Raw genomic sequence first — 27,165 nt, forward strand, 5'->3', positions numbered from 1 at the left:
AGTAGTAACAGGGCATTTCTCCAACATTAGGAAAATCCAAACTGTCTCTCATTATTCAGTGGAGTCCTTCTCCTCAGATTTACTGGTGGAAGTCTCTTGAAAACCACGTTTTGTAATGTGGATGTTTGCCTCCACAAAATTAATTTTTCTGTTCTGCATTTGTCCCATCACTTCCTGTAGGCAACAAGGAAAACCTTGATCTCTATAATGCAATTAAAGGGCAGCTATCTACTCTAAAGTTCAGCAGCGACCGCTTCCTACAAAATTACATTTTCCATATGTGTATTTCCTAGAGAGACATCTGAATCACTGCTGGTTTTTGTATTTTCAAAGGGAATTTCAGCCACTGCTTCTTTGCCCTGGCAGGACATTTGCTGCAATCTGTGGTCTTTCTGCAACAGAGTACAACCTAAACTAGTGCAAATCTCCACAACGCCTCAGGCATTCCAATAGCATACTGTACTTTGCATCATGGTCATCATTTCTTTTGGTTAACGTGCGGCCAAAACAAGAGTCCAGCTTGAAGTCAAAAGCTTGCTTACTACTGTGGCTTTTAAATTAATCCCCCAGTAAAGGTATTATCCCCCAGTAAAGGGGGACGCAGGTGGCGCTATGGGTGAAACCTCAGCACCTAGGACTTGCCGATCGCATGGTCGGCGGTTCAAATCCGTGCGGCGGGGTGCGCTCCCGTCGTTCGGTCCCAGCGCCTGCCAACCTAGCAGTTCGAAAGCACCCTTAAGTGCAAGTAGATAAATAGGGACCGCTTACCAGCGGGAAGGTAAACAGCATTCCGTGTGCTGCGCTGGCTCGCCAGATGCAGCTTGTCACGCTGGCCACGTGACCCGGAAGTGTCTGCGGACAGCGCTGGCTCCCGGCCTATAGAGTGAGATGAGCGCATAACCCTAGAGTCTGGCAAGACTGGCCCGTACGGGCAGGGGTACCTTTACCTTTTAAAGGTATTATGGTACTGGTCATTTTATTCTAATTTTATTGTGCACACTGCCTAAGAGTTTTACAATTAAGCCATCTGTAAACCTTCCTTAATAAATAAAAAGTACTGCTGTTCACATTTGGCAATGCAAATTTGGAAAGCGGGAAAAAAGAAGCCTGCTTCAACTTATTTATTAGTGGCCTGCACAGGCAAAAATACAAATTACAGTTCTGTCAATAAATAGTCAGAGAAAACTCAAGTTGTAATATTACTTTTATTCTCAGGTTTTCGTCTTGGTGAGAATATTTTTTCTTCTTTTTTTTCTTTTTTCTTGTAAAAAAGAAGAAGTCTGTGCTGTAATATGGAGAATTAACAGATAAGATATAAGTATAGCCGCCGCCCCCCCCATGCCCCTTGCTGAACAATCACCACCCATGTTACGCCAAACACCCCTTTTTTTTGGCCTTCCAGAAGTGAATCAAAGATGGGTCAAAGAGAAGAGAATCTTTTGAGGAATTAAAAACAGCACACGTTTTCTTTGGCAGCACTGCGGTGCATATCCAGGAAACAGCTTTTCCTGTCATGGAACCTAGGAATAGAAAACGTGACTGATTCCAAGGGCAATTCTCCAGCAGTTTTAAGAGGAATAGCTTGATTGATTTTTTTGTGCCTCACAGAGCAAAACCTCGCCCTCTTCCCAGAAAAGTCTTCCGCCGATACTACCACAACAGGATCTTGTCAAGACATTCCACCAGCCAAAATATCTTTGTCTGTCTGCAGTGTCTGTATTGAAATGTCCTGCATAGCAAAAAATGATTTAAAAAAAATTATATTTGCTCTTAAAAGTTCTCAGACAACTGCAGCAAGTGTTTCGCCTCAGCCACTCCAGTGCGATGTTGCTGAGCATTTTTAGCAAATAGCCTGAAAAACAAGAATGACTAAACGCCACCCATGTTTAGGCTGACATCAGCAAAGAGTCAATCTCCCATTGCTGGCAAAGATCTACTTTAACAGGTGCAAAAAAACCCTTCATTTTGGCCTTGAGAGGGAAAACTCATGTCAAGTTGTGCTCCTCCTTACAGAAGTCAGAGCTACCTAGAAAGTTGCACTGAAGAATGAAGGTACACTTAGAAAACTCATCTCACCTAGTATTTGCCAGAAATTCAGTGGTGCTGAAGCCTGGTTAAGCACTGCTGTTTTGGCACTTTCCCACAGAATGACCAAGTTTTGCTCAAGCCTACTTAAGGCAAACCGAAACAATACATTTCTGAAGCCCAAACTATTTTACTAGGTGATGTGGCACCGAAATCTGCTTGTTAACATCTTCTTAGCACATGCCCCTGATGCGCTAAGGTAATTAAGATCTGGGAATGTTCCACTTGAATTCACACTAGACCTGAAATGGCCCACAAGACCCAAAATACAACAGAAAACTGCAGTTAATCCCCCAGTTAACCTTCTTGTACACAACAGTTGTCGAATGGAGTGACTCTGAAGCGCGCGGGGGGGGGGGACACACATCTTTCAACACACACCGACAAAAATTAGCCACTGGGATTCAAAAGCTCACTCGTAACACCAGACACATTTGTTGATTAATGTCTCCTTTTCAACCACTTTTCAAATGAGGTATATCTTTCCCTCAGCTAAACTTAAAATTCAACAGCTGTTTTTATGATTTCCCCATGGAAATCCACCTCAAAGTTACATGTTAAAATGCCCCTACATTTTTTAAAATGTGATGTTTACTTGTAAAGAGTGGACATTACAGATTGTTGGCTGCATTCTTCAAACAAGGGAATAATCTTGAGGTTTGAGTAGTGTGGTTTCCTCAGCTCTGTGGTGGCTTTCCTGAACCATTCCAGTAACACCAAAAGCTTCCATCGATGCGCTGAAGGTAGACTGTGCTGTAGGTTTGGATGGTGGTGTCATAATTCAGTTTCCTAATCTAGCAAATGTGGCACAAATGCTGCTCTAACCATATGGGCAGGAGGCGCTACCATTATCAGAATGGCTTAAAGTGTAGTGCCATAACTATACATAACTCAGGCGATGTTTAAAGTGGGCCCCAGACTAATACATTCTTTTGAAAACAAACCACGTTTCGTAGGACACTACCACCAATCCTCACCCCCGCATGATGGACATTATGAAAAAAGCCAGCGTGATCCATAGTCGAGAAAAGAAAATTCTGGAACTGAGGTGGTCAACTTCATTGCAACATGAGCTGCATTTTAGCTGCTGGTATTCCAAGTGCTTAATTTCAATATACCGAAGGCAAACAGGGTCTAGCAATAAAGCCCAATCTTTGTGGCACATTGTCACCAATAGTTGAATTGCTTTCTCTAGGCTCCCAAGTGGCTGGAGGACTGAGGTGTGTCCATCTCCACACTGCTCTTTGCTCCTTGTCAATCATTTCTGCCTCAATTCAATTATTCCCTCTTTTTTCCTGGTCAATTATTCTTGGCATTGTTTAGGGATGAAGGATTCCTGGCTTACTACATGGCTGTCCACTCAACTGGATACTCCACAAATAAAGTTTAACTCAAGCTGTCTTCCCCCTCTCCACCACGTTGACATGTTCCACTCACAAGAGGGAGAAAACTCAAAACCACATTTGCTTCTTTCAAGTACAGCTTCTGTTGTGTGGAGGCAGAGGCATTCCCAGAAGAATCCGTGCTAGTGTTTATTTAGGTGGATTTTACCATGAAACTGCGGTGAAATTGAAGATTGTGTGTTTGTGTGTCTGTGTGTGCGCGTGATGTGTGTGTGTATGTGCACAAACCAGGTGTTTAAACAATAGAGACCTACATGCATTGTTTTGACATCACATTCAGAACCCAGCAACTGATTTAGCACAATCTCCACGCTGACCTTTGTACCCAGTGTCAAATTAATTCTAAACTGCATAGATAATTAAAAACTTAGAAAAATAAAGATTAACACTTAAAAAACAAAAACCACACAAAAAATTGCTGAACAGCAGTGAACTTCAGCAGTGATCTTTCACATTTGACAGACTTGGAAACAGAGTGCCCCCGATACTGCTGTCATCAACGGCAGCTGCGGCTTTTAAACTGCACATTGAACATAATCCCTGAGAAGTTTTTCATCCTACTCTGTTGGCAAGCAGCTCATCGCTAGAGAATGATCCTGAGGCTGAGGGTCGAGTGATGAATCCTTTAGTCCACCATTCATCTGCAACTTCATATATTACTTCAAAAACCATTTCACTTCTGGGGTTAAGTTATATGCTCAGTCCCTGGGAAAGCATCCATCTGAAGAGGTATTTTCCAGTTTTGATTTTGCGTCCTTTTCCACAGCACATTACAGCCACAGAATTATTAATTTCTTCCTATGGGGAAACTAAAAGAAAGAACAAGAGGAAGTTTATATACAAGAAGCAAGTCATAAATATTCCACATATTCATAATTGTCATTAGGGCTGTCTTTAGCAGATGTGGGGCTGGGGTGCAAATATCTGCCCAGAGCCCCCAAATTACCACAGATAGTGTTGGGGTGGCCGTAGCTGCGCACTGCCAGCCATGGGGGGTGGCGCAACTCTCCCCCATGCCGCTGTGGGAGAGTGATCCCTACAGAGGCTTGGGAGTGAAGTTGCGCCCCTCCCAAGCCTCCTCGGGAGAAGAGCGATCCTTGCAGAGGCTTGGGAGGGAAACTGCGCGCCTGCCAGCCTTATGGTTGGTGGGGCGCAGCTGGCAGGCGTGCAGGGAAAGGGGAGGCCGCCAAGAAAGCCGCACAGCTCCCCCACTTGCTGGGGCGCCCCTGAGAGGCCGACATCCTGGCGCAACACACCACTAAGCCCTATGGGAAAGACGGCTCTGATTGTCATAAGCAGAGCATTGCCTTTGAAGAGCAAAACTTCTCACATTATACTTCTCAAAGAAATTAGGGGGTCTATCCATCAGACAAGGCTAATGTGCCCATTTGTTCAAACTTGGGAAGTTACCAGGAAGACAAACACCCCTACTACAGTTCCTATAAAACAGTATTAAGGAGATGTAAAACCAATTCAAAACACACACACACACACACCTGTCCAAAACCACTTTTTTGTTTTTAGCATTCTCAGATAATGCTCACAGATCCCAGTTGCAGTCTCAGCTAAGGGTGCGTAGGGTTGTCCATCTTGAGTTTTAAAATAAGCCCTGTAATACTCTTCCGCCTGTTTGTGGCTGGTTATCAGTAGCTGGAGTGCAACTCACTTGCTGCTGGTAGACAGCAATGCATTCTCTGCCAGGCCTGGGATGACCCAAGTCCTTTAGTAAACCACTGGTTTTCTGCTATCTTGGTAACCAGTGTTTCCTGGATTTCCACATAGCTCAGCAGTCTTGTTAGTGCTGAGTTGCTGACTCAAGGAAGTTCCAACCAAACTGACAGAGGGCCCAATAAAGACTATTCTCAGTGAAGCAGCAAAAAGAGAAGAAGTCATCGTTTTCTCCTAAAGGACGGCCAAACAGAACCCAACCAACAGGAGGAAGGAAGAACGCTTCTTGTCTGCAGAGCAACTAGCCTACATTCCATAGCAAGCATTTCCCTTTCTCCAAAGAAGCTCAAGGGGCTTTTAGGAGCTTATAATCAATATCCAGCTGATCCCTGATCCAGACCTTCTTACCCAGATTTTGTGGTGTTATAACTCTGCCTTGCTGAGATTTACTCAACTCCCTCCCTCCCTGCTGCCTCCAACACATTGAAGACAGCAAGCAGATGGAAGCCAGCCTTCAAATTCGCCTCCAAAGCAAACATAATTTGTGCAGGAAGAGATTGTTCCCTTCAGATTAAACTGAAGACAAGAGCATGTTTTTTAATAGGGGAAAGACTGTTCATACAGTTGAAGATACTTGAATAAGAAGCATGTAGTTTGTGGCTAGCTGAAGCTCACAAACTGGGATACAGATTTGTCCCCACTCCTGCTCACCAGATCGTAGAGTTGGAAGGGGTCCCAAGGGTCATCTAGTCCAACCCCCTGCAATGAAGGAATCTCAACTAGATCACACATGACAGATGACCACCCAACCGTCATGTATCGGCAGATATGGCGAGCGTGTGGTGCTCCAAATGTTGCTGAACTACAACTCCCATCTTCCCCATCCATTTGCCACGCTTGCTGGAACTAATGGGAGTTGCAATTCAGCAAATATCTGGTGGGCCAAAGATCCCCCAGCCCTGCTCTCCTGTCACCCATTTCCATCTGCTTCAGGAAATCAATCTACAGTATTTTTCGCTCTATAAGACGCACCAGACCACAAGACGCACCTAGTTTTTGGAGGAGGAAAACAAGAAAAAATATATTCTGAATCTCAGAAGCCAGAACAGCAAGAGGGATCGCTGCGCAGTGAAAGCAGCGATCCCTCTTGCTGTTCTGGCTTCTGGGATAGCTGCGCAGACTGCATTCGCTCCATAAGACGCACACACATTTCCCCTTACTTTTTAGGAGGGGAAAAGTGAGTCTCAGAGAGCAAAAAATATGGTAAGTACCGTATTTTTCGTCCCAGAGGACGCTCCGTCCCATAGGACGTACCTAGTTTTTTGGGGGGAAAATAAAGGAAAAAAAATTTCCCTTTATTTCCCCCCCAAAAGCAGGTCGGGGAAACCGAACCAGGTCGAGGAACGGCGCTGTGCCTTCCTGCTGTCCCCCGAGCTTGTGGGGCTGTCCGATGTCTGCCTCAGGCGGCAGGCTGCTATCCGCAGCGTGGGGAGCCCTGCGGGGAATTCCTGCAGGGCTCCCCACGCTGCGGATGTCTGCCCGGCGCGCGGGGCGCTCTGCTCCAGGGTGCCCCGCCCGCCGGGTGGCAGACTGCTATCCGCAGTGTGGGGAACCCTGCGGGGAACTCCTGCAGGGCTCCCCACGCTGCGGATGTCTGTCCAGCGCGCGGGGCGCTCTGCTTCAGGGCGTGCTGCCTGCCGAGCGGCAGCCTGCTATCCGCAGCGTGGGGAGCCCTGCGGAGAACTCCCGCAGGGCTGCCCAGGCTGCGGATGTGCTCCCGAAGCGCCGGGCACTCTGCTTTCAGGGCGCCCGACGCTCCGGGAAGCAGGCTGCGGATGTCTTCCTGAAGCCTGGAGAGTGAGAGGGGTCGGTGCGCACCGACCCCTCTCGCTCTCCAAGCTTCAGCGAAAGCCTGCATTCGCCCCATAGGACGCACCCAGATTTCCCCTTCATTTTTGGAGGGGGAAAAGTGCGGCCTATGGGGCGAAAAATACAGTATTTCTGTTCCAAATAATTTATGAAGGAGGGAGGGATGCAATTTATATACAAATATTACTTTCTTCTTCTTCTTGATGCTATGTGATATTAGTGTGTTGGTTTTATATTTGATTGGATTTAGCAGATTACGTTCGTGTGGCTTTATATGCACTTTAATCTACCGTAGAATCTTTTTAAAGACAGAAGGGCAGGGTGCAATTTTACCATTGTTATGGGCGAGAACCACATGATTCATCAGTATGTGCAAATACATGCTTAGAGGAAGGGCACGGTTATTCTTCAACAAGCAAAACTAAGCAGCGAAATCTGCATTTGTTGCGTTTCGGTGAATTGATGTCAAGCATTTATTAGTGAGAATTTTCTCCCCAACTCACCTGCCAGCTCCACCGCCCTCCCCACAAACAAAGCCAGGATATACGAAACATTTAAATTATGCTCGAGGACAAGAGAGATCCACTTCTGTCTGCAGACAACAAAGGTTTCTGATCCCCAGACCTATACCAGGCTAACAAGACAAACTAAGCTTGCAGCTAAACTAGCCAGATAAGTATCTGCACACATGCGCAGAACAAAAAGGCTGAGTAGACTTAGCTGACATTTTTGCTTTCCTTTCATGTGAGCAATTTCATTACACAGTAATGAATTTTTCTCCACCGCATTCATTTCCCCGCCCTCAATTGTACTGGTTATAAAGCAAGCGTCTAAGTTTCAGATAATAATTAGGAATTATTATATGTAGGGTTGTAAAGTTGTATCCAACCCACTTAATCAACAAATGCTTTAATTAGTAGGTGACAATTTTAAGCAAAAGGGGCGGCACATTTTAAATGGATGGGGCTGCCTAGGAAGGAGCATTGTGCAGAGGTCATTTTGCTTTTGGCATTGCTGTCATACGGATGCTCTTTCTTCTCAACACTTAATAGCTTTTGCTTCTTTAATTCTCCTTTTTTTTTTTTACTTCATTATCTCAAAAAGCACTTAGTGAAGTTTCAGTAGTATACAAAATTAGTTAAATGTACTAGATTGTAGGGGCGTGGGTGGCACTGTGGGTTAAACCACAGAGCCTAGGACTTGCCGATCAGAAGGTCGGCGGTTCAAATCCCCGCGACGGGGTGAGCTCCCATTGCTCAGTCCCTGCTCCTGCCAACCTAGCAGTTTTAAAGCACGTCAAAGTGCAAGTAGATAAATAGGTACCGCTCCTGTGGGAAGGTAAACGGCATTTCCGTGCGCTGCTGTGGTTCACCAAAGCGGCTTAGTCATGCTGGCCACATGACCCGGAAGCTGTACGCCGGCTCCCTCGGCCAGTAAAGCAAGATGAGCGCCGCAACCCCAGAGTCGGCCACGACTGGACCTAATGGTCAGGGGTCCCTTTACCTTTTTACTAGATTGTAAGTTTGTAGGCAGGGCTTGCCTTTCGTTTTTAATTTTTGTACCCTACCTTTGTACATAGTATTATTATTAAATTGATGACCTAAGCAGCCAGTCATTAGTAGGTAGACAATTAAACAACTAAAATGCTGGAATCTGTGAGATGGAGGATGTGGCATTCAACAATATGTTGGTTTTCTGTCTATTTTGAAATAAAATGAATGAAATAGCTATGCATTTCTCCCTTTTACCTCAACCAGTAATATATTTGTAATAAGCAGCAAGCCATGACAGTATCAAAACAAAAGACAGTTGTTTAATTTTGCTAAGAAAGGTTAATTTGGGAACAGATTTTTTGTTCTGTTGCTACTTAAAGAGTTACTATAATAATCAATGTTATCCCTAACTGTAGAATTTGCCAAGGAATGGGTGGCGCTGTGGGTTAAACCACAGAGACTAGGACTTGCTGATCAGAAGGTCGGCGGTTCGAATCCCTGCGACGGGGTGAGCTCCCGTTGCTCGGTCCCTCGGCCAATAAAGCGAGATGAGCGCCACAACCCCAGAATCGGTCACGACTGGACCTAATGGTCAGGGGTCCGTTTACCTTTACCTTTTAAATGTTATGACCAGCCAAAGGTATTCCTCAAGGAAATACCAAGAGCTTGTGAGCAAAACAAGGAAAGCAATCACTAACATTACTAGAGAGAAAAATTAACTGAAAAGCCAGAGCCAGTTAAATTGTGGTTATTTTGGACCCCAATCATTATCCGACAGAATATTTTATCTCAGGCTCATTCACAAATCCATATATTATCACCTGGACTCTTACGTGACTCTTTAGTTAATATCATGAATGGACTATTTCCACTGAAAAGTACTGTTTAGAGTTGACAATGGTAACATGACAATTTCTACCTGCAATTATTATCTCCAAGAGCTCACACACGCAAATAAACACGTGATCTTTCTATGTTGTATGTAAACTTGCCCTGGAAACAAAGTGCAACCCTTAAACCCAGTGGCATAGTGGGGGGGGGGGAGAGGGACAGTTTTCCCGGGCACAAAATGGTTAGGGGTGCAAAATTTCGACACCCGGTGCTAACTCCATACAGCTGTGCGCTTCCATTGCTGGGCTCTGTTGAAAACAGCTTCTCCATGTGAACCAGGAAGTGACCTCTCCAGACAACGGAATGACTCTTCTTTTCTTATTTCTGTGGCTGTAATCTCCTGGGTGGCGCTGTTAGGCAGTTGAATATGCATCCATACTCTGTCCACTTCCCTCCCCCCCCCCACTCTGTGTGGCCCCGGGCACTGGAAACCCACGCTACACCACCACTGCTTAAGTCATCTTTCATATTGCTTTAATGGCAATCAAGAGATTAGCAGAGAAACTAAGGATATTTTCATTGCAAGAATGGCAGGTCCCTTCCCTGCAGAAATGACCAACTGCAGGTGCCTTGCCCTTGCGAACCCAAAGTAAGCCCCAAGGAACACAACGACAAAGTCAAAACTTACCCGAGTTACCAACAGTGCCTTTTCAGCAGATATATCTTTCAGCTACAGCTGAAGGGTGACCACACCGAGAACAACCTTACATTCACCAATGGGTCCAAACAAGTGCACAATACAGGTCCACAGATTTCTCAATCCCAGCGCATCGCCGTCAGTCAACAATGCTCTCGTTTCCGTGCTTACGAAGCAATTAAAACCACCCAGAGTTTTCAGACTGTCGTGTATACAAGTTCCAAGAGCAGCACGGGATGAGGATGCTTTGCTTCAATAAGCCTCTGGACAAAGTTCTTGGAAACACACCACTCCAACCCCAGTCGATGGTAAGGATCAATTCAGGCAGGCTACAGATTTGTGTCCACCCCAGCGCCCAGCTTCTCAGCACACCTGCTCCCATTAATCTGCGTGTTTTAAGAAGACAAAACAGAAAGTCTCAAGGTTCATGGCGCTAAGGATCCACCTTCTCTGTACCATAATACTGCATCTGTACATGTCTATCATCTTCATCTACTACTTTGTTTGTTTGTTTGTGGCTTTATCTAGCCCGGGGCAACCCAAAGCGACTTACAACCAGACAGACAGATAATAGACGCTACATAGATTCATTAAAAAAACCAAGAGGAAAAAGAAATACATTAAAAACATCCCGCCCACTTCTAGAAGGCCACAGACAGTTAAAGGACAGAGGCCTGGTTATACAAGAAGGTTTTTAGGAAAGTATTTAGGAAAGCTGTTTGTTTGCTATGCATCTGGACATGTCTTAAGATACTGCCAACCAAATTTTGCATCATGGTTCCTGAGCTCAAGGAGCACATTTCTGCCTGTTTGGATACAATTGGACACCATTTTGAATAAAGATTGTGGACTGGACCTTTCAAAACTGCACTGATTTTTTGCTTTCTTAAAATTCCTGCACTATTCCAGGTACAAGGTTGCTAGTGTCAAAATGTATTTGACAGGCAAATCTACCGTGAATCTCAGTGGAGGTTGTCTGTAGAATAACAGGACAATGTACTGGTTGATTTTATTAAAACCCAACCTTACTTAAGCTTATTAAAATCTAAATATGCACAAAGCCATTCCATAATGTTGCAATTTGAATAATGATCAACCATCAAGTTGTAACATTATTTTTTAAATTCATAGATAATTTTATCAGGAGGATTTTATGGGTTGGTGCATCGAAAACACAGGACACTAGTAGGATCTTCGGACTTACTGACAGTTAAAACTGAATGTAAGTCACCTAGAGACAGCTCTGTGTTAGGCAATTACCAAACTTATTATTTACTTAACAATGGCTTCATAATTTATTTAATAATGGCTTTAATAGCTTAATAAGTCCTGGTACATTATGGGAATGAACAAACATTTATTAGAAATGAGCAGCTGAAGCAAACAAACCTACGTTTGCTTTGGAGGATATTTCGAAACACTTTGCAGAACTGCAAATTTCTTAATCCCAAATCTAAACTGGACACTACTTGCCCGCTCTGTGTATTACTGACATAGTTCTTTCATGCACACATCACCAGAGCAGTGTGGGCGCTGGTTCTCATGCAAAAATAAACCATGTGCCGCTAACTGCGAGATGCTCCTTAGTGAGGCTTTTTTTCTGCCGTGGTTGATGTTTGCCTAGAACAGGAGTTGCAAGCGGATTTCAAAAGCACAGACAAACAGAAGCTTTTAAGGTGTAAATTCTGCAACATAAATAAATAAACAAAACAAGGAACCCTCGTAAAATACGCACCCTCCACCAAAATTCAGCTTTGCTGTAGTGATCTAGCCTAAAAAAAAACAAAAAACCCAACACTTGCAAATACTTTCCCATTCACTAAAGGAAAACCACATAGCTGTACCTTTATTTCCCAAGCTGTGTTGTCCAGGTCCCACCAGTAATCAGAAACATCTCTGGGCTGTACATTTCCAAAAATGCTTAGGAAGGGCTTGTTCGATTAAGGGGTGTTTGGTGTGTCCTTATATGGGGGCAAAGGCAGGTGTCTTCCAGAAGTTACTTGGAACAAGGGCTGATCACTGTCGGCGTAGGGGGGTAAACCAGAGCCACATTCACTCGCTCGTTACCGTTCTTCGGACAGATGATCTCAGTCACTCCCTCTGGCCTGGGCTGACTCAACAATTCTCCTGCGGAAAACAAGGTAGAGGGTGTTAAGACAGCCACGACACATCTTGCTTCAGGTCTCGAGTCACAAGAAAGGTAAGTTCCCAAGCATGGATAAGGAAAACACAACTCAAGCGATCATTAACTGCTTGAAGAGACGTAGTGTAATGCAAAAATGTCACCCGGCGCAATTATCGTATTGACAAAGGATTATAAGCGAGACAGAAGCAAGCAGCTGTCATCGCTTCCCCGCTCCAATCACCTGCACCACCAGACTGACGGACTCTAGAGATCTTTATCTAGAATCTGAACATTTAATGCGTGCACTCCCAGCGTCTAATGAAAGAAAGCCTACAGAGAAAAAGAGAGATTGCCATTAGGATTTAGGAGTAGATGGGCTCTGACTCAATGAAGGCTTTAATAAATGAATTAAACTATACCTGCCCTGAGCAGAATTGGTAAGAGCCAGACACACAGTCACACTTTAAACCCCTGCCTAGGTATGTTCCAGTGCAGGGGTGCATTGAATTCAGTCTTCCTTCTCAACTGCGTCAGAAGAGAGCCATGGAAAGCGAGAGAGGCCCTCCAGAGACCCTCTGCAATTGCACATGCCTTTGGATGCGAGCACTTTCCCTAAATTCTTCTAGAGATCAGACATTTGTAATTTCCCCTAGGAAATTATCTATTTTCAGCCCAGACCTTTCTGTGCTAATGGCTTGCAACCATTTCTCCTCCTCTAATTATTGTTTCTTCAGTGCAAACACAGAGTAAATAAAAAAAGGCAGTTGCCTGTTTCTAAGGAGCTGTTGAACACCTTTCGACGGTGTGGGAAGATAACAAGAGGGGAAAATAAATGAGAGAGACTATGGTAACAGGATAGGTGAGTAAATGCAGACGGAAGAGGTGATTGTTGATGAGGAGGTTTTCCCAGGTAGGCCTGGTATCCAGATGCTGACATTTCCCTCCTTTAGATATTTAATAATTCAAGGTCTTCATCTAAATACTCCCAATAACTGTAGGCTCTCATTAATGCATTCCAAATCTTTTGTTGTGTCAGTTCTCCTCTGGAGTCTCTTTAGTTTCTTTGGGTTGCGTCCAACACTGTTGTTACCTGTACACCCTCAAAATCTGCTCCAGAGGGCACAGGAAGAGGAGAGAATTAACACACAACTCTTCAAGTCTTTCAAATGTATTTCAAACAATGTTATATAAAAAATACAGTAGCCAATCAGACTTATTAGCTGATAATGAGTCAACATTTAGATCAGCTAATAATAACAACAGAATACAGTATGTGTAAAATGCTTCCAAGTGTACATGGCACTTTATAGAATAATAAAAGGTGAAGGGACCCCTGACCATTAGGTCCAGTCGTGGCCGACTCTGGGGTTGCGGCGCTCATCTTGCTTTATTGCCTGAGGGAGCCGGCGTACAGCTTCCGGGTCATGTGGCCAGCATGACTAAGCCGCTTCTGGCGAACCAGAGCAGTGCAAGGAAACGCCATTTACCTTCCCGCTGGAACGGTACCTATTTATCTACTTGCACTTTGACGTGCTTTCGAACTGCTAGGTTGGCAGGAGCTGGGACCGAGCAACAGGAGCTCATCCCGTAGCGGGGATTCAAACTGCCGACCTTCCAATTGGCAAGTCCTAGGCACTGTGGTTTAACCCACAGCGCCACCCGCATCCCTTACAGAATAATACCTGCAAAGAAAAAGAGGGATTATGACCCAATAGCTCAGAGTCATGGGTTTGAATCCCATGTTGGGGAAACGTTTCCTGCATTGTAGGGCGTTGGACAAGATGACCCTTGTGCTCTCTTCCAATTCTACAGTTCCATGATTCTATGACCTATGGAGCTCACTACCTGTATTGGTGAATACAATGAAGGGAGAAGGGAATACAAATTAATGTGTCAAGCGTCAAGTGGGGGAGACTCGAGTTCAAATCCCAGCTTTGACCATGAATCTCACTTGATGTCTTTTGGGCCAGTCAATGTCTCTCTGGCTAACTTACATCACAGAGTGTCATGGGTGTAAGTGAGGAGTGGGATGTTGGGTGGGGGTGGGGAGAACATGCCATACAGTGGTACCTCGGGTTACATACACTTCAGGTTACATACGCTTCAGGTTACAGACTCCGCTAACCCAGAAATATTACCTCAGGTTAAGAACTTTGCTTCAGGATGAGAACAGAAATCATGCTCCGGCGGCACGGCGGCAGCAGGAGGCCCCATTAGCTAAAGTGGTGCTTCAGGTTAAGAACAGTTTCAGGTTAAGAACGGACCTCCGGAACGAATTAAATACTTAACCCGAGGTACCAGTGTACATGGTGTTGTGCTTGTTAGAGGAAGGGTGGGACACAATAGCATTAAATAGCACTGTTATGAGAAGGGGGGGGGGGAATCCTTATTCCCCAAGGAAACAAAACAGTAAAGACAGCAATATTCAGAGTTTGAAGATTCTTTAGTTTAAAGGATGGAAGTTGCCGTTCATAGAATTTCATCTGATGTTCTATGCTAAACAGGGCAGAACAACATCCTCAGCAATTCCTGCATCCAGCCCCACAACTTCCAGGCTGTGGAAACTTTTTTTTTTTAATTAAAGAACACAAACAGCAATTTAAAGATTTCAAAGGATGGAAAACCATTCCACCTAATTTTCCCTCCAGTAGTTAATTACTAATTTGTCAAGACTACTGTGACATTTTGTTTCATGAAGCAATAACTAGCTTTACGTAGGGTTTGTTATGGCATTTCACCACTTCTGAATAATTCCCACCACCCCCCACCTCGTAAAAAGGACATGCTTTACCCAAGGCAATATGAACGTTAACAGGTTGTAGACACAGCCTGCACTTTGGAGCCCCCATGAATAGGCGAGAATGAATAATAATAATAATAATAATAAATTTTATTTATATCCCGCCCTCCCCAGCCGAAGCCGGGCTCAGGGCGGCTAACAACAATCAACAATCAAACAATCAGATATTCACACATTCTAAAAATATTTCATTATAAAAATCAATTAAAATCAAATTAATGGCAACTAATTAAGCAAGATTCTAAGCAGGTTGCCAGAGGAGGGAGTCAGGCTGCGCCCTGACCAAAGGCCTGGTGGAACAACTCTGTCTTGCAGGCCCTGCGGAAGGATGTCAGGTCCTGCAGGGCCCTAGTCTCTTGTGACAGAGCGTTCCACCAGATTGGAGCCGCAGCCGAGAAGGCCCTGGCTCTAGTTGAGGCCAGCCTAACCTCTCTGAGGCCTGGGACCTTGAGGATGTTATTATTTGCAGACCGTAGGTTTCTCTGTGGGGCATACCAGGAGAGGCGGTCCCGTAGGTACGAGGGTCCTAGGCCGTATAGGGCTTTAAAGGTTAAAACCAGCACCTTAAACCTGATCCTGTACTCCACCGGGAGCCAGTGCAGCTGGTATAGTACCGGATGAATGTGATCTCGCAGCGAAGACCCCGTAAGGAGTCTCGCCGCGGCATTCTGCACCCGCTGGAGTTTCTGGGTCAGTCTTAAGGGCAGCCCCACGTAGAGCGAGTTACAATAATCCAGTCTGGAGGTGACCGTCGCATGGATCACAGTGGCTAGGTCAGGGCGAGAGAGATAAGGGGCCAACTGCTTAGCTTGGCGGAGATGAAAAAATGCCGCCTTTGTTATAGCTGTAATCTGCGCCTCCATAGAGAGGGAGGTATCAAAGATTACACCCAAACTCTTAACGGACGGTGCTGGCACTAATTGCACCCCCGCAAGAGATGGGAGTTGCCCCCTCAATCCCATATCGTCCCGCCCCAGCCAGAGGACCTCTGTCTTCGAAGGATTTAACTTCAACCGGCTCCCACGTAACCATCCAGCCACAGCTTCCAGACATCTGGTCAGTGTGTCTGGGGCCGAGTCAGGATGGCCATCCATCAACAGATAGAGTTGGGTGTCATCGGCATACTGATGGCAACCCAGCCCAAAACTCCGGACAAGCTGGGCGAGGGGGCGCATAAAGAGTTCAATGAGGAGCATTTGTCCTTAAAATGGCAAGTACATGCAATCCTAAAGGAGCCTGTCACACATAATAATAATAATAATAATAATAATAATAATAATAATAATAATGATGTTATTTGTACCCCGCCATCCCCGGCCAGAGCCGGGCTCAGGGCGGCTAACACCAGTAAAATTACAATAAAAACATAAGGGGGGGGCAATTTAAAATACAGGTTAAAATACAATTTAAAATGCAGCCTCATTTTAAAAGTAGCCCATAGATCAAAACCATAAGGGGAGAGAAACATAAGGGTCAGACTTAGTCCAAACCAAAGGCCAGGCGGAATAGGCCCTGTGGAAAGATGTCAAGTCCCGCAAGGCCCTAGTCTCTTGTGACAGAGCGTTCCACCAAGTCGGGGCCAGTACTGAAAAGGCCCTGGCCCTAGTTGAGACCAAAGCTCAAAAGAAAACTTGAAACAGGTGGAGACAGTTGTGGCACATCATAGATATTAACATGGTATGTGGCCACAACTTTCCCCACATGCAACAGTCACTACTGGAACTTATTATCTGTCTTTCCTACTGGAGAGCTCTGGCTTGCTTTCCCCCTTCTGCATTTGCAGCCTCTCTTTTGCTACAAGCCGACAGAAATTTTAAAAACCACTGAAGTCTCTACGTTGCCTGAGTTCAGGGCTGTGTGTGTGTGTGTGTGATGGTAAGATCCCACAGGAATGCAAGGGGGGGGAGCACAAAAAATAGTATTGGGTGCACAACTTGGCTTCTCGCGACACTCAGCTTTCATTAAAAACAACACCCCAAATTCCCAGCCCTTGCAAATGTAAAGATATGCTTGAAAGTGGTCGCTTCCAACTCTACAATTCTGTAATTGCGCGCGCATGCACACACACAACCTTTCCAAAGGTCATATTAATCTCAGGGTTGGGAAGGTCACATCACTTTGGGTGGGGCGAGGCTTGTGTTTTGACAAGATGATAAAGGGTCCTCTGAGCTCTGTCTCCCTCTTAATTAAAAGAAAAATAAACTGCAGCTTCAAGCAGCTGATTGACTGTACTCAGCAACTTGGCTGCCTTTCTTTTGAAAATGTGGGGCAATGGGAACAATGGTAGGTGAGGATATTGCATGGGGGGGGGGGAGATGGCTGCCCCACCCCCTGGCCACTTTGTCGAAAGGTATGTCTCCCCTCCCAAAAGTGAAATTTAATTTACCAGCCCACTCTCCCAAGTCTCTGATATTCTCCTCTGAAGTGAAGGTCCAAGACAGGTGTTGATCGTGATGTGAGCTGCGCACAGGTGGTCTGAAGCGAGCGAGCTACCACCATTTCTGTGGAGCCTCCTTTTATTGAGACAAATATGCAAGCTAGGCAGATACATTTTGGGCTGTGACCTTTACACATCTTCCGTCCCGAGATCGTGGGGTGGTACAAAGCTATTTTGGCACCTGTTTTCCACAGCGTCATTTTCCCCTTGCACAGTGTATGACGAAGGAGACAAAGGTCTCAGGAACAAAAGGTTACAGACAGGACACCGCTGACTGCTGAGACCGCAAAAGGTCAGACATAGGGGACGATGTTCCGACAGCCGTGGCTTGTCTGGGGGGGGGGGGGTTCTCTTGACCCCAAGGTCACGCGTGCAGGCAGACTGTGGCTGCCTGCTGGTGGAGAAGTGTGCTCCCTCCGGACCTCACTGTCCACTCCGCGATATCCCTCCACTCCTCCACTAACAGCTTGGAGAATAACAAATGGTCCTATGAAAGGGTGGTGGTGGTGGTTGTTTGTGATTATCCTCCATTTCTCTGAGCAAAATTTCCCATAATTAATGTAGTAGACTCACCCTCATCCCTACTTGCAGAAGCAGAATAATATATTGATTCATTTCCGCAAACAAGTTTTAAAATGCATAATAAATTAAGCAAAATCAATAGTGCGAATCTGCCCAATCTGCAACATTTATACTGGGGGTGAGGAACCTGTGGCACTCCAGATGTTGCCTCATGCTGGCTGAGGCTGATGGGAGTTGCAGCTCAACATCTGGAGGGGTATAGCTTTCCCACTCCCAATTCGCACAGACCACAGAAATCCATTTCTAATTTGCAGGATTTTTATATTTGCAGCACGGAATACTCATTACCCTGCCTACCTTTATATTATGCCTAATAAACGACCCCTGACAGTTAAGTCCAGTTGCAAACGACTCTGGGGCTGTGGCGCTCATCTCACTTTACTGGCCAAGGGAGCCGACATTTGTCAGCAGACAGTTTTTCCAGCATGACTAAACTGCTTCTGGCGAAACCAGAGCAGCGCACGGAAACGCTGTTTACATTCCCACCAGAGCGGTATCTATTTATCTACTTGCACTTTGACACGTTTTCAAACTGCTAGCTTGGCAGGAGCAGAGACCGAGCAACGGGAGCTCACCCCGTCGCGGGGATTTGAACCGCCAACCTTCTGATCAGCAAGCCCAAGAGGCTCAGTGGTTTGGACCACAGCGCCACCCGCGTCCCTGGGCATAATATAGTTTATACCTATTAGTGTTACATATAATCTGTGGTATGAAGAGAACACGGGTGCAGATTCTTCTCCTGCTGCCATGTTTTTGCATTATTTTTTCTTCTATTTCCCTTGCAATTCTGAAAAGTACACTTGGCACCTTGGCCAGAGTTTGTTTGCTTATTTTCATACTGCCGCTTCTCTCAACTGGGAATCCGGACATGTCAGTGACCTGTATGCTGAGGATGATGTTATGTTCTGGTGGCGGACGCCACATACAATTTAAGACGAGTTTAATAACAGCCGCAGCAGCAGTGGCGTCTGGGATGACGACCACAATGATTACATTTCTGAGTAGCATTCAGCACCCTTATTTGTTTCTCTGTGGACCATTCCCCCAATCACATTATCAAGCCTACCACATGCCTGAGTAATCAGTGCCAAGCATTATATAAACTCGTCCTTTAAGGGGGGGGGGAAATAACTATTTTCCTGTTCTGCTAAATTAAGCCGCAGTGGAGTCCAAGAGGAATTAGAAATGTTCTGCAGATCAAAGTCAAGAAAGGTCACATTGCCAGAAGGAACTCTTGGCTCCTTTTCCTCTCATTGCATTAAGGGAAAGCAGGGGGACAGGGCAGGAAAGAGAGAAGGTAGCACACACACACACACACACACACAAAACCACACACACAAATCCCTCCAGCTTTTTTCATCGACTAGACCTTTTGCAACCCGTCTGTGTTTGGATAGTACATTCTTTCTGAGGCATGTCACACACAATTGTAAACCCCAGCTCCTGACGGCAAGCCGTTTCATAAAAATGAGAGATAATACAGAAAGTGAAGGAACTCTTCTATTGCCAAGAAATAGCCTCCTTCTAACCCACCCACAAAACACCCCAAGAACCCATAAAATCATAGAATCATAGAAGAGTTGGAAGAGACCACAAGGGCCATCGAGTCCAACCCCCTGCCAAGCAGGAAACACCATCAGAACACTCCTGACATATGGTTGTCAAGCCTCTGCTTAAAGACCTCCAAAGAAGGAGACTCCACCACACGCCTTGGCAGCAAATTCCACTGTCGAACAGCTCTTACTGTCAGGAAGTTCTTCCTAATGTTTAGGTGGAATCTTCTTTCTTGTAGTTTGGAACCATTGCTTCGTGTCTGCTTCTCTGGAGCAGCAGAAAACAACCTTTCTCCCTCCTCTATGTGAGATACAGACTGAAATTTTACTTTTGGTCTTTCAACACTGGGATGCCAAATTGTTTTACTGCTTTTATTTTTGCATGTGGAATTGTATTGACCTTTTAAACTGCTGTGCCTCTCATAAGAAAGGGGGGAGAGAAAGAAGTATTACAGTAAGTCAGGGTTTCCTAAAAGCGGTCAATACTGATCCCCTGGGCTTGATGGGACTGTGCAGGGAATGATTAAAGATCTGGGGCTGACAAAGGCTGAGGGGTGGGAAAGAAGTTTACGAGGTATACTGCAAAAAAAATTAATCAGAGATTATGAGCCTCGGGCATGTACAGAGTTCCTTCTCAACGAGGAACCTCTGTATTTCATAAGATGATTCCACAAAACAACCGCATCAGACCATTCTGATTTGCTGCTAGAAAATTGTTTACACAGAAGGCTTTTGCAGATGACCTGGTTTTGACATTACAGGAGCCAGAATCTAGTACGAAAAGGGTTTTAGAACTGATTCAAGAATTTGGTCATGTGGCAGGATTTAAATTAAATAAGCAAAAAACTAAGGTTTTAGAGAAAAATTTGACAATAATGGAAAAAGAAAGGTTTCAGAAGGAGACAGATTTAATTGTGGTCAAGAAAGTGAAATACCTAGCGATTAATATGACGGCTAAAAATTTGAATTTATTTAAAGATAATTATGAGAAATGTTGGTCAGAAGTTAAAAAAGATTTAGAAATTTGGTCAAAATTGAAGCTTTCCTTGTTGGGTCGAATTGCTGTTATAAAAATGAATGTATTGCCAAAAATGTTGTTTTTGTTTCAAACTTTGCAGATTGTGGACAAGATGGATTGTTTCAAGAGGTGGCAAAGAGATATTTCTAAATTTGTCTGGCAGGGCAAAAAGCCCAGAATAAAATTTAAAATATTGACTGATGCTAAAGAAAGAGGAGGGTTTGCCCTGCCAGACATGAAGTTGTACTATGAAGCAGCAGCATTCTGCTGGCTGAAAGACGGGCTGCTTCTTGAGAACACTGACATTTTGGATTTGGAAGGGTTTAACAATGTCTTTGGGTGGCATGAATATCTGTGGTACGACAAGGTTAAAGCTCATAGAGCATTCAAAAATCATACTGTCAGAAAAGCGGTGTTTAATGTCTGGATAAGATACAAAGACTTATTGGAAAGCAAGACCCCAAGGTGGTTGTCACCTATGGAAGCTAAGGCTCTGAAAAGACTCAATATGGAGGCCAAGTGGCCGAAATATTGGGAGATAGTAGAACAAGAAGGAGATAAACTGAGATTGCAGAGTTTTGAGAAACTAAAAGATAAAGTACGAGACCGGCTGCATTATTATCAAATTAGAGAGGCCTACAATTTGGACAAAAAAATAGGTTTCCAGGTGGAAAAATCAAAATTGGAAACAGAATTGTTAGAACCTAAAACTAAGATACTTTCAAGAATGTATAACTTGCTGTTGAAATGGAATACACAGGATGAAACGGTCAAATCAGCTATGATTAAGTGGGCGCAAGATATTGGTCATAACATCATGTTTGCTGACTGGGAACAGTTATGGACCACTGGTATGAAATTTACGGCATGTAATGCCTTAAGGGAAAATATTATGAAAATGTTATATAGGTGGTACATGACCCCAGTCAAGCTTGCAAAAATGTATCATTTGCCTGATAATAAATGTTGGAAATGTAAAGAAACTGAGGGAACATTCTTTCACCTTTGGTGGACGTGCCCAAAGATTAAGGCTTTCTGGGAAATGATCTATAATGAACTGAAAAAGGTATTTAAGTATACCTTCCTTAAGAAACCAGAGGCCTTCCTCCTGGGCATTGTCGGCCAATTGGTGCCAAAGAAAGATAGAACATTTTTTATGTATGCAACAACTGCAGCAAGAATACTCATCGCAAAATATTGGAAGACACAAGATTTGCCCACCCTGGAAGAATGGCAGATGCAAGTGATAGACTACATGGAGATGGCAGAAATGACTGGCAGAATTCGGGACCTGGGAGAAGAGTCGACGGAAGAGGACTGGAAGAAGTTTAAAGACTACTTGCAGAGACACTGTAAATTGTTTGAATGTTAAAATGATGTTGGACTTAAAGAGATTATGGCATCAGTGATATAGTTAAAAGGAGCATGCAAAAAATTTTAAAATAAAAAAGGGGAAAAGACCAAAGTAATATTATGTCAAACCTAAACAAAATGGTATAAGGGTTTAAGCTATAAAGAATAGGCAAAAAATGATTTTGGAAAGAGAAGGAAAATTGGAGACATAATAGGTTGAAATACGCAAATATAAATGAGGTATGAAAGAGGGTTAGAATTTGCTGAATTTGATTTTGTATAGGGGAACACAGAGAGGGGAGGTGTGAGGAAGTCAAGAAAAGAAGGATAATAATAAGTTAAAAAAAATGGATATCTTTTTTTGTTTATGTTTTTGTTGTCTTTCTCTTTTTTCTTTGTGATGTTTGTTTCCTTTTGCTGTATGTCTGTTTTATTGCATAAAATCTCAATAAATATTTTTTAAAAAAATGTTTACACAGGTTCACTTTTACTTTTTATTATCCTATCTCACTTTTTTAACATTTTATGATTCCTAGTGATGTCAACTGGAGATTAGTAAATGTTGATTACCGTATTTTTCTGAGTATAAGACTAGGAGTTTTTCTTTAAAAATTATGTTAAGAAAAGGGGGACGTCTCATACATGGGGCAATTTTCCCCCATTTTCTTAATTTGGAGTCCCAAAAAATAGAGGGTGTCTTATACACAGGGGCGTGTTATACATGGAAAAATACGGTATATGCTGATATTCCTTGACTTTATTCCATTTGCATCCCTAAGATTCTGGCTAAAGGATGACTTTATCAAGGGATCCATGAACTCAAAATTTTGGGAAACCCAGTTATAAACAAACAAAACGGGTGAGCCACTTCAGTGACTGACCTCTTGAGAGCTAGTTCATGCATCGATATTCAATACCTGTCTTACCAGCAAGAATGAGCTCATCGCAAATCCATCGCTATAAACAGGACTTCCGTAGCATCACAGACACAGTACTTTCTCAATGATATTAAAAGGCATTTCAGTCCCTATCGACTTTTCTGGGTGTGGGTCAGAATATCTACACTAAAGCTAACCACATTACAGTGGTACCTCGGGTTAAGTACTTAATTCGTTCCGGAGGTCCGTTCTTAACCTGAAACTGTTCTTAATCTGAAGCACCACTTTAGCTAATGGGGCCTCCTGCTGCTGCCGCGCCGCCAGAGCACAATTTCTGTTCTCATCCTGAAGCAAAGTGCTTCACCCCAGGTACTATTTCTGGGTTAGTGGAGTCTGTAACCTGAAGTATATGTAACCTGAAGTGTATGTAACCTGAGGTACCACTGTATATGGAGCACTGAGAAAATGAGTGTCTGAACTGCATGGCTGCGGCCAATACTGATGGCTGTTTCAACTAACTTGTGGAGATTCAGCGTATGGAATGGAAAGGGCCTGTTGCTGGTTATAATACAGCAGAAGAGTGTCTGTACAGGAATTATAACTTACACACATAAGCACACAGTCCACTATGACCCTCCTCTCCACCACACACACATTGCACTGCAAAATTATTACATTTTACAACTAGTAAACAGAGGCAGGGCAATCAGGCTGCCTCAAACCGTACTGCTTGTACCCACTTAACCCAGCATGCGAAAATGCCTTATCCCAAGGGAAAATGCTGTTTGAAAAGCTCTAGGCTGGACTTAAGGTAATTGCCAGGCCACGCAATTTTGCCAATGTTGATAATGTATTATGTAACTGATTTAGAAAGCACTTATTGCTGATGACTGAGCAAGGTCATCAGACTCTTTAGCTGAGCTGCTTCTGTCCTGCAAGAATGTTCGTACAGAGAGTGGAAAACAAGATAGAAATGAATTATGGGAAATATAAAATTAATGCAAAGAGGATAGAGATGCAATTATATTACCCACCTACTTATACAACAGGAACTCCACAAGTGCAATGAGACTTTGGTTTCTCTCCTCCACCCTCCCCTGGCCAAAAAAGTGAACCAAAATAAAAAACCTGCTTCAGAGGTGCCCAAAGCAAAAGGTGCTCATTAACTACCATAATCACAGTCAATAATTTTGCTAAGACCATAAGCTATAAATAATTGTGTACCTATTTAAATATATGTTTTTAGATATTCTGGAAGCTGCCCAGAGTGTCTGGGGCAAGCAACCCAGTCAGATGGGCAGGGTACAAATAATAATTTATTTTTATTTTTATTAGTTCAAGATGGTGCTGACCTCCCCATGCAGTTTGAAGGAATTACGCTGACAGATGAAAACCAGGGGTGGGGGGGGGTATACTGTTTTACATCATGAATATTACCTCAGCGTATGATCAATTACTGCTCAGTGCCAGACACCTTGCCTCATGACAATCCTGGATTTCTCCAGGTGGGTCAAACCGAGGCGATCAGGGCCAGTTCCACTGTCCAAATCAGTGACATCTGGAACAGATTGGGCTGCCATCTTGACTCAAAAGGCTGTCCAACGTTACCAAAATGCAGACAAAAAATGCTCCAGTTTCTTCTCTCCTCCTACTCTATCTGCAGTCCCAGGTTTAGGTCTCCTCTTCCTGCCTTGGGACCTCTGTAGTCTTGGCCTCACCCTTTTCAATCCTCAGATGCACCTTGTTTCCACAAATTTAAGTTCCCAAAGCTACAGATGAAGAGTATGCGGTTAAAGCAATTACCATTTCAGGAATGTGCATGGGCCCATTCAAGAACATAGTCTAGGGTCCAGTAGAACTCATCTCCTTGAGCATCTCGGTTTTCATTTGTTTTGAAAGTTATCTTTTATGGCTGCACAGATATGTCTCCAGGTGAAACCAGACTACAGCTGACGAAAATTTCAAGTGAGTTTGGGCAACAGGGGCTTCACTGCTCCTGCAAAACTACTTACTCATCCTCATGTCTAGCAGCAGAAGAAGTATTCTACAACTTTTACCATTTTGCATAAGTTAAGAAGACTGATCGCCGAAGAATTGGTGCTTTTGAATTATGGTGCTGGAAGAGACTCTTGAGAGTCCCGTGGACTGCAAGAAGATCAAACCTCTCCATTCTGAAGGAAATCAGCCCTGAGTGCTCACTGGAAGGACAGATCCTGAAGCTGAGGCTCCAATACTTTGGCCACCTCATGAGAAGAAAAGACTCCCTGGAAAAGACCCTGATGTTGGGAAAGATGGAGGGCATAAGGAGAAGGGGACGACAGAGGACGAGATGGTGGGACAGTGTTCTCGAAGCTACCAGCATGAGTTTGACCAAACTGCGGGAGGCAGTGGAAGACAGGAGTGCCTGGCGTGCTCTGGTCCATGGGGTCACGAAGAGTCGGGCACGACTAAACGACTGAACAACAACATGCTAAAAGCATGCATACTTGGTGTAATTTATTCAGAAGTCAGCTTTCTGCCTTGCCCTAATTAACACATATATATGTAAATTACAGAGAATGCACGGGCCAGAAGGAATCTTTGCTGCACTGCAACAAGAAGACATTCTGGCACCCAGGGCAGAAATTCCAAAGCACCATTTTGCCACAGTGGTAAAAAATAAAATCTAAATAAATGTTTTGTTGGCATTTAAAGGGTACCCCAAAATATCTGTCTGCAGCAGGTCCCTCCTCACTGTGCCTAAAGATGTGATTGGTACAGCGTAGAGCAAAACACTGAAAGGAACTGTAGGAAAAGAGGCAGCTCTTCTTCCCCGCCAAATCTCACAGATTGTCTTTGCCATATCTAGCTACAGCATCACTGAAACAAGTAACATCTGGAAACTAAATCAATGTGTCAGGGAACCTGTTTATGTCCAGGGGCACAGCTGCCCCTTCCAGTTTCAGCAAGTCATGGCAAGTTATCGTCAGACATTCATCACTTATGACCAAAGTCGCTTTCATACCGCATCACCAGCTGTAATGTTATCACTGAAGATAAACTGGAAAGGTGCAATAGGAGAGAGAGACTGCGACCAAGCAAAATAAAAGTGGAAGGACCCACTGGACCTCACAGGGAGAAAATAGGTTCTGAGAGAAATCAAGGATGGGTTGCTCATCGTCAAACACACCACTTTGACCATTGCTGCTTGCCTGTATGCAGCCAGTAAAACATCTATCTAACGAGCACTCACATAAAAAGGCAGTATAAACAGAACAGTCCATTTTGAAGCTATTTAAAAATTGTTTTTATCATTTAATGTCCTTGGGAAAAGAGGCCATTTTATGCCCCCCTTTTATAAGAGCTAATTTTGCTTTCCTTGAAGTAGTACTAAGAACTTCCAGCCTTTAAAGGATTTATGCATCTTAGTCAAGACTATAGGTGACCTAAGAACAGGGGTGTGGCAGGGGATGTTTGGGGCATTGGGCAGAGGGGATGTTCATTGCTTCAAAAGGACTAGGGCAAATTTATACTTTACATGAAAGTAAATTGTAAACAGTTGAAAACATTTGTAGGTTTAAGTTGAAATGTTTGGTAATGGGAAATTAAGGAGCTGATTTACTTATAAGAAGGTGATTGCTAAAAGATTTATATAAGGTAAAAAAGTGAATATAGGAATGTGAAGAAATTGGTAAAGTGATATGGAAGTCTGTTAGAGGGAGGGAAGGAGGTCAATGCTTTATTTAAGTAAAGCTTTAAGCTATGATTTTTTTTATTTTTTAATACTGAATTTTTTCATACTGAAATGTAATGAAATATGGAAAACTTAATAAAAATTTATATTAAAAAAAAAAGAACAGAGGGGATGTTCAGTGCTGGGAAAGGGGTGGGGTGGGGGAGAAGAGTGAGACAGATTCATCATACCTGGGGCTCTTATCCACAAACTAAACCAGGAATTCATTCCAAAGTCTCCCTTTCTTCTCTTGGATGTCACCGCGGTTCAATCAAGGAGGACCCAACTACAGTAGGAATTGAGTTCTGCTTCCTAATCTTTCAACCTCTGTTATCCAAGGTGAAAACCATCACCAAGGTGATGATTAGCACTGGATCCATGACTACGCCACACAGTTACCAAGAGACAAGATCTGTGCTCACCAAGACTCATTATCTCGGAGAGTGACACTGGCATTGCAGGCCCCAGATGACATTTTCATGAGTTCTCCAGACATAAGGGAGGACTTGCATGAACACACCCATGTCTTTAAAGGTAGCGGAAGCAGCAGCCCTGAATATGAATGGTAGATCAGCTTTCTCCTCCAACTACCCTTTCATAACACGAGACACAATCTAACCTGCAGCACAACCATGCTACACAACTTTTATGAGACAGTACT

General features: G+C 43.9%; 2 protein-coding genes across 2 annotated transcripts in view; one reads left to right on the forward strand and one right to left on the reverse strand.

Annotated features, from left to right (window-relative positions):
* LOC309332051 (low-density lipoprotein receptor-related protein 2-like) overlaps positions 1-27,165 on the forward strand; it is a 218,584-nt gene that overhangs the window by 28,049 nt on the left and 163,370 nt on the right. The gene's annotated exons all lie outside the window — the stretch shown is intronic.
* MFHAS1 (multifunctional ROCO family signaling regulator 1) overlaps positions 1,187-27,165 on the reverse strand; it is a 61,560-nt gene continuing 35,581 nt past the window's right edge. Inside the window, exons 2-4 of the mRNA XM_081844832.1 lie at positions 11,891-12,173; positions 10,038-10,432; positions 1,187-4,297 (exon numbers count right to left, since the gene is read on the reverse strand). Of these exons, the coding sequence (XP_081700958.1) occupies positions 12,043-12,173 (131 nt within the window). The 3' untranslated portion in view covers positions 1,187-4,297; positions 10,038-10,432; positions 11,891-12,042. The remainder of the gene's footprint in view (positions 4,298-10,037; positions 10,433-11,890; positions 12,174-27,165) is intronic.

This window comes from Podarcis erhardii, assembly GCF_964252035.2.
Source record: "Podarcis erhardii genome assembly, chromosome: 17".
NCBI classification, from domain to species: Eukaryota; Metazoa; Chordata; class Lepidosauria; order Squamata; family Lacertidae; genus Podarcis; species Podarcis erhardii.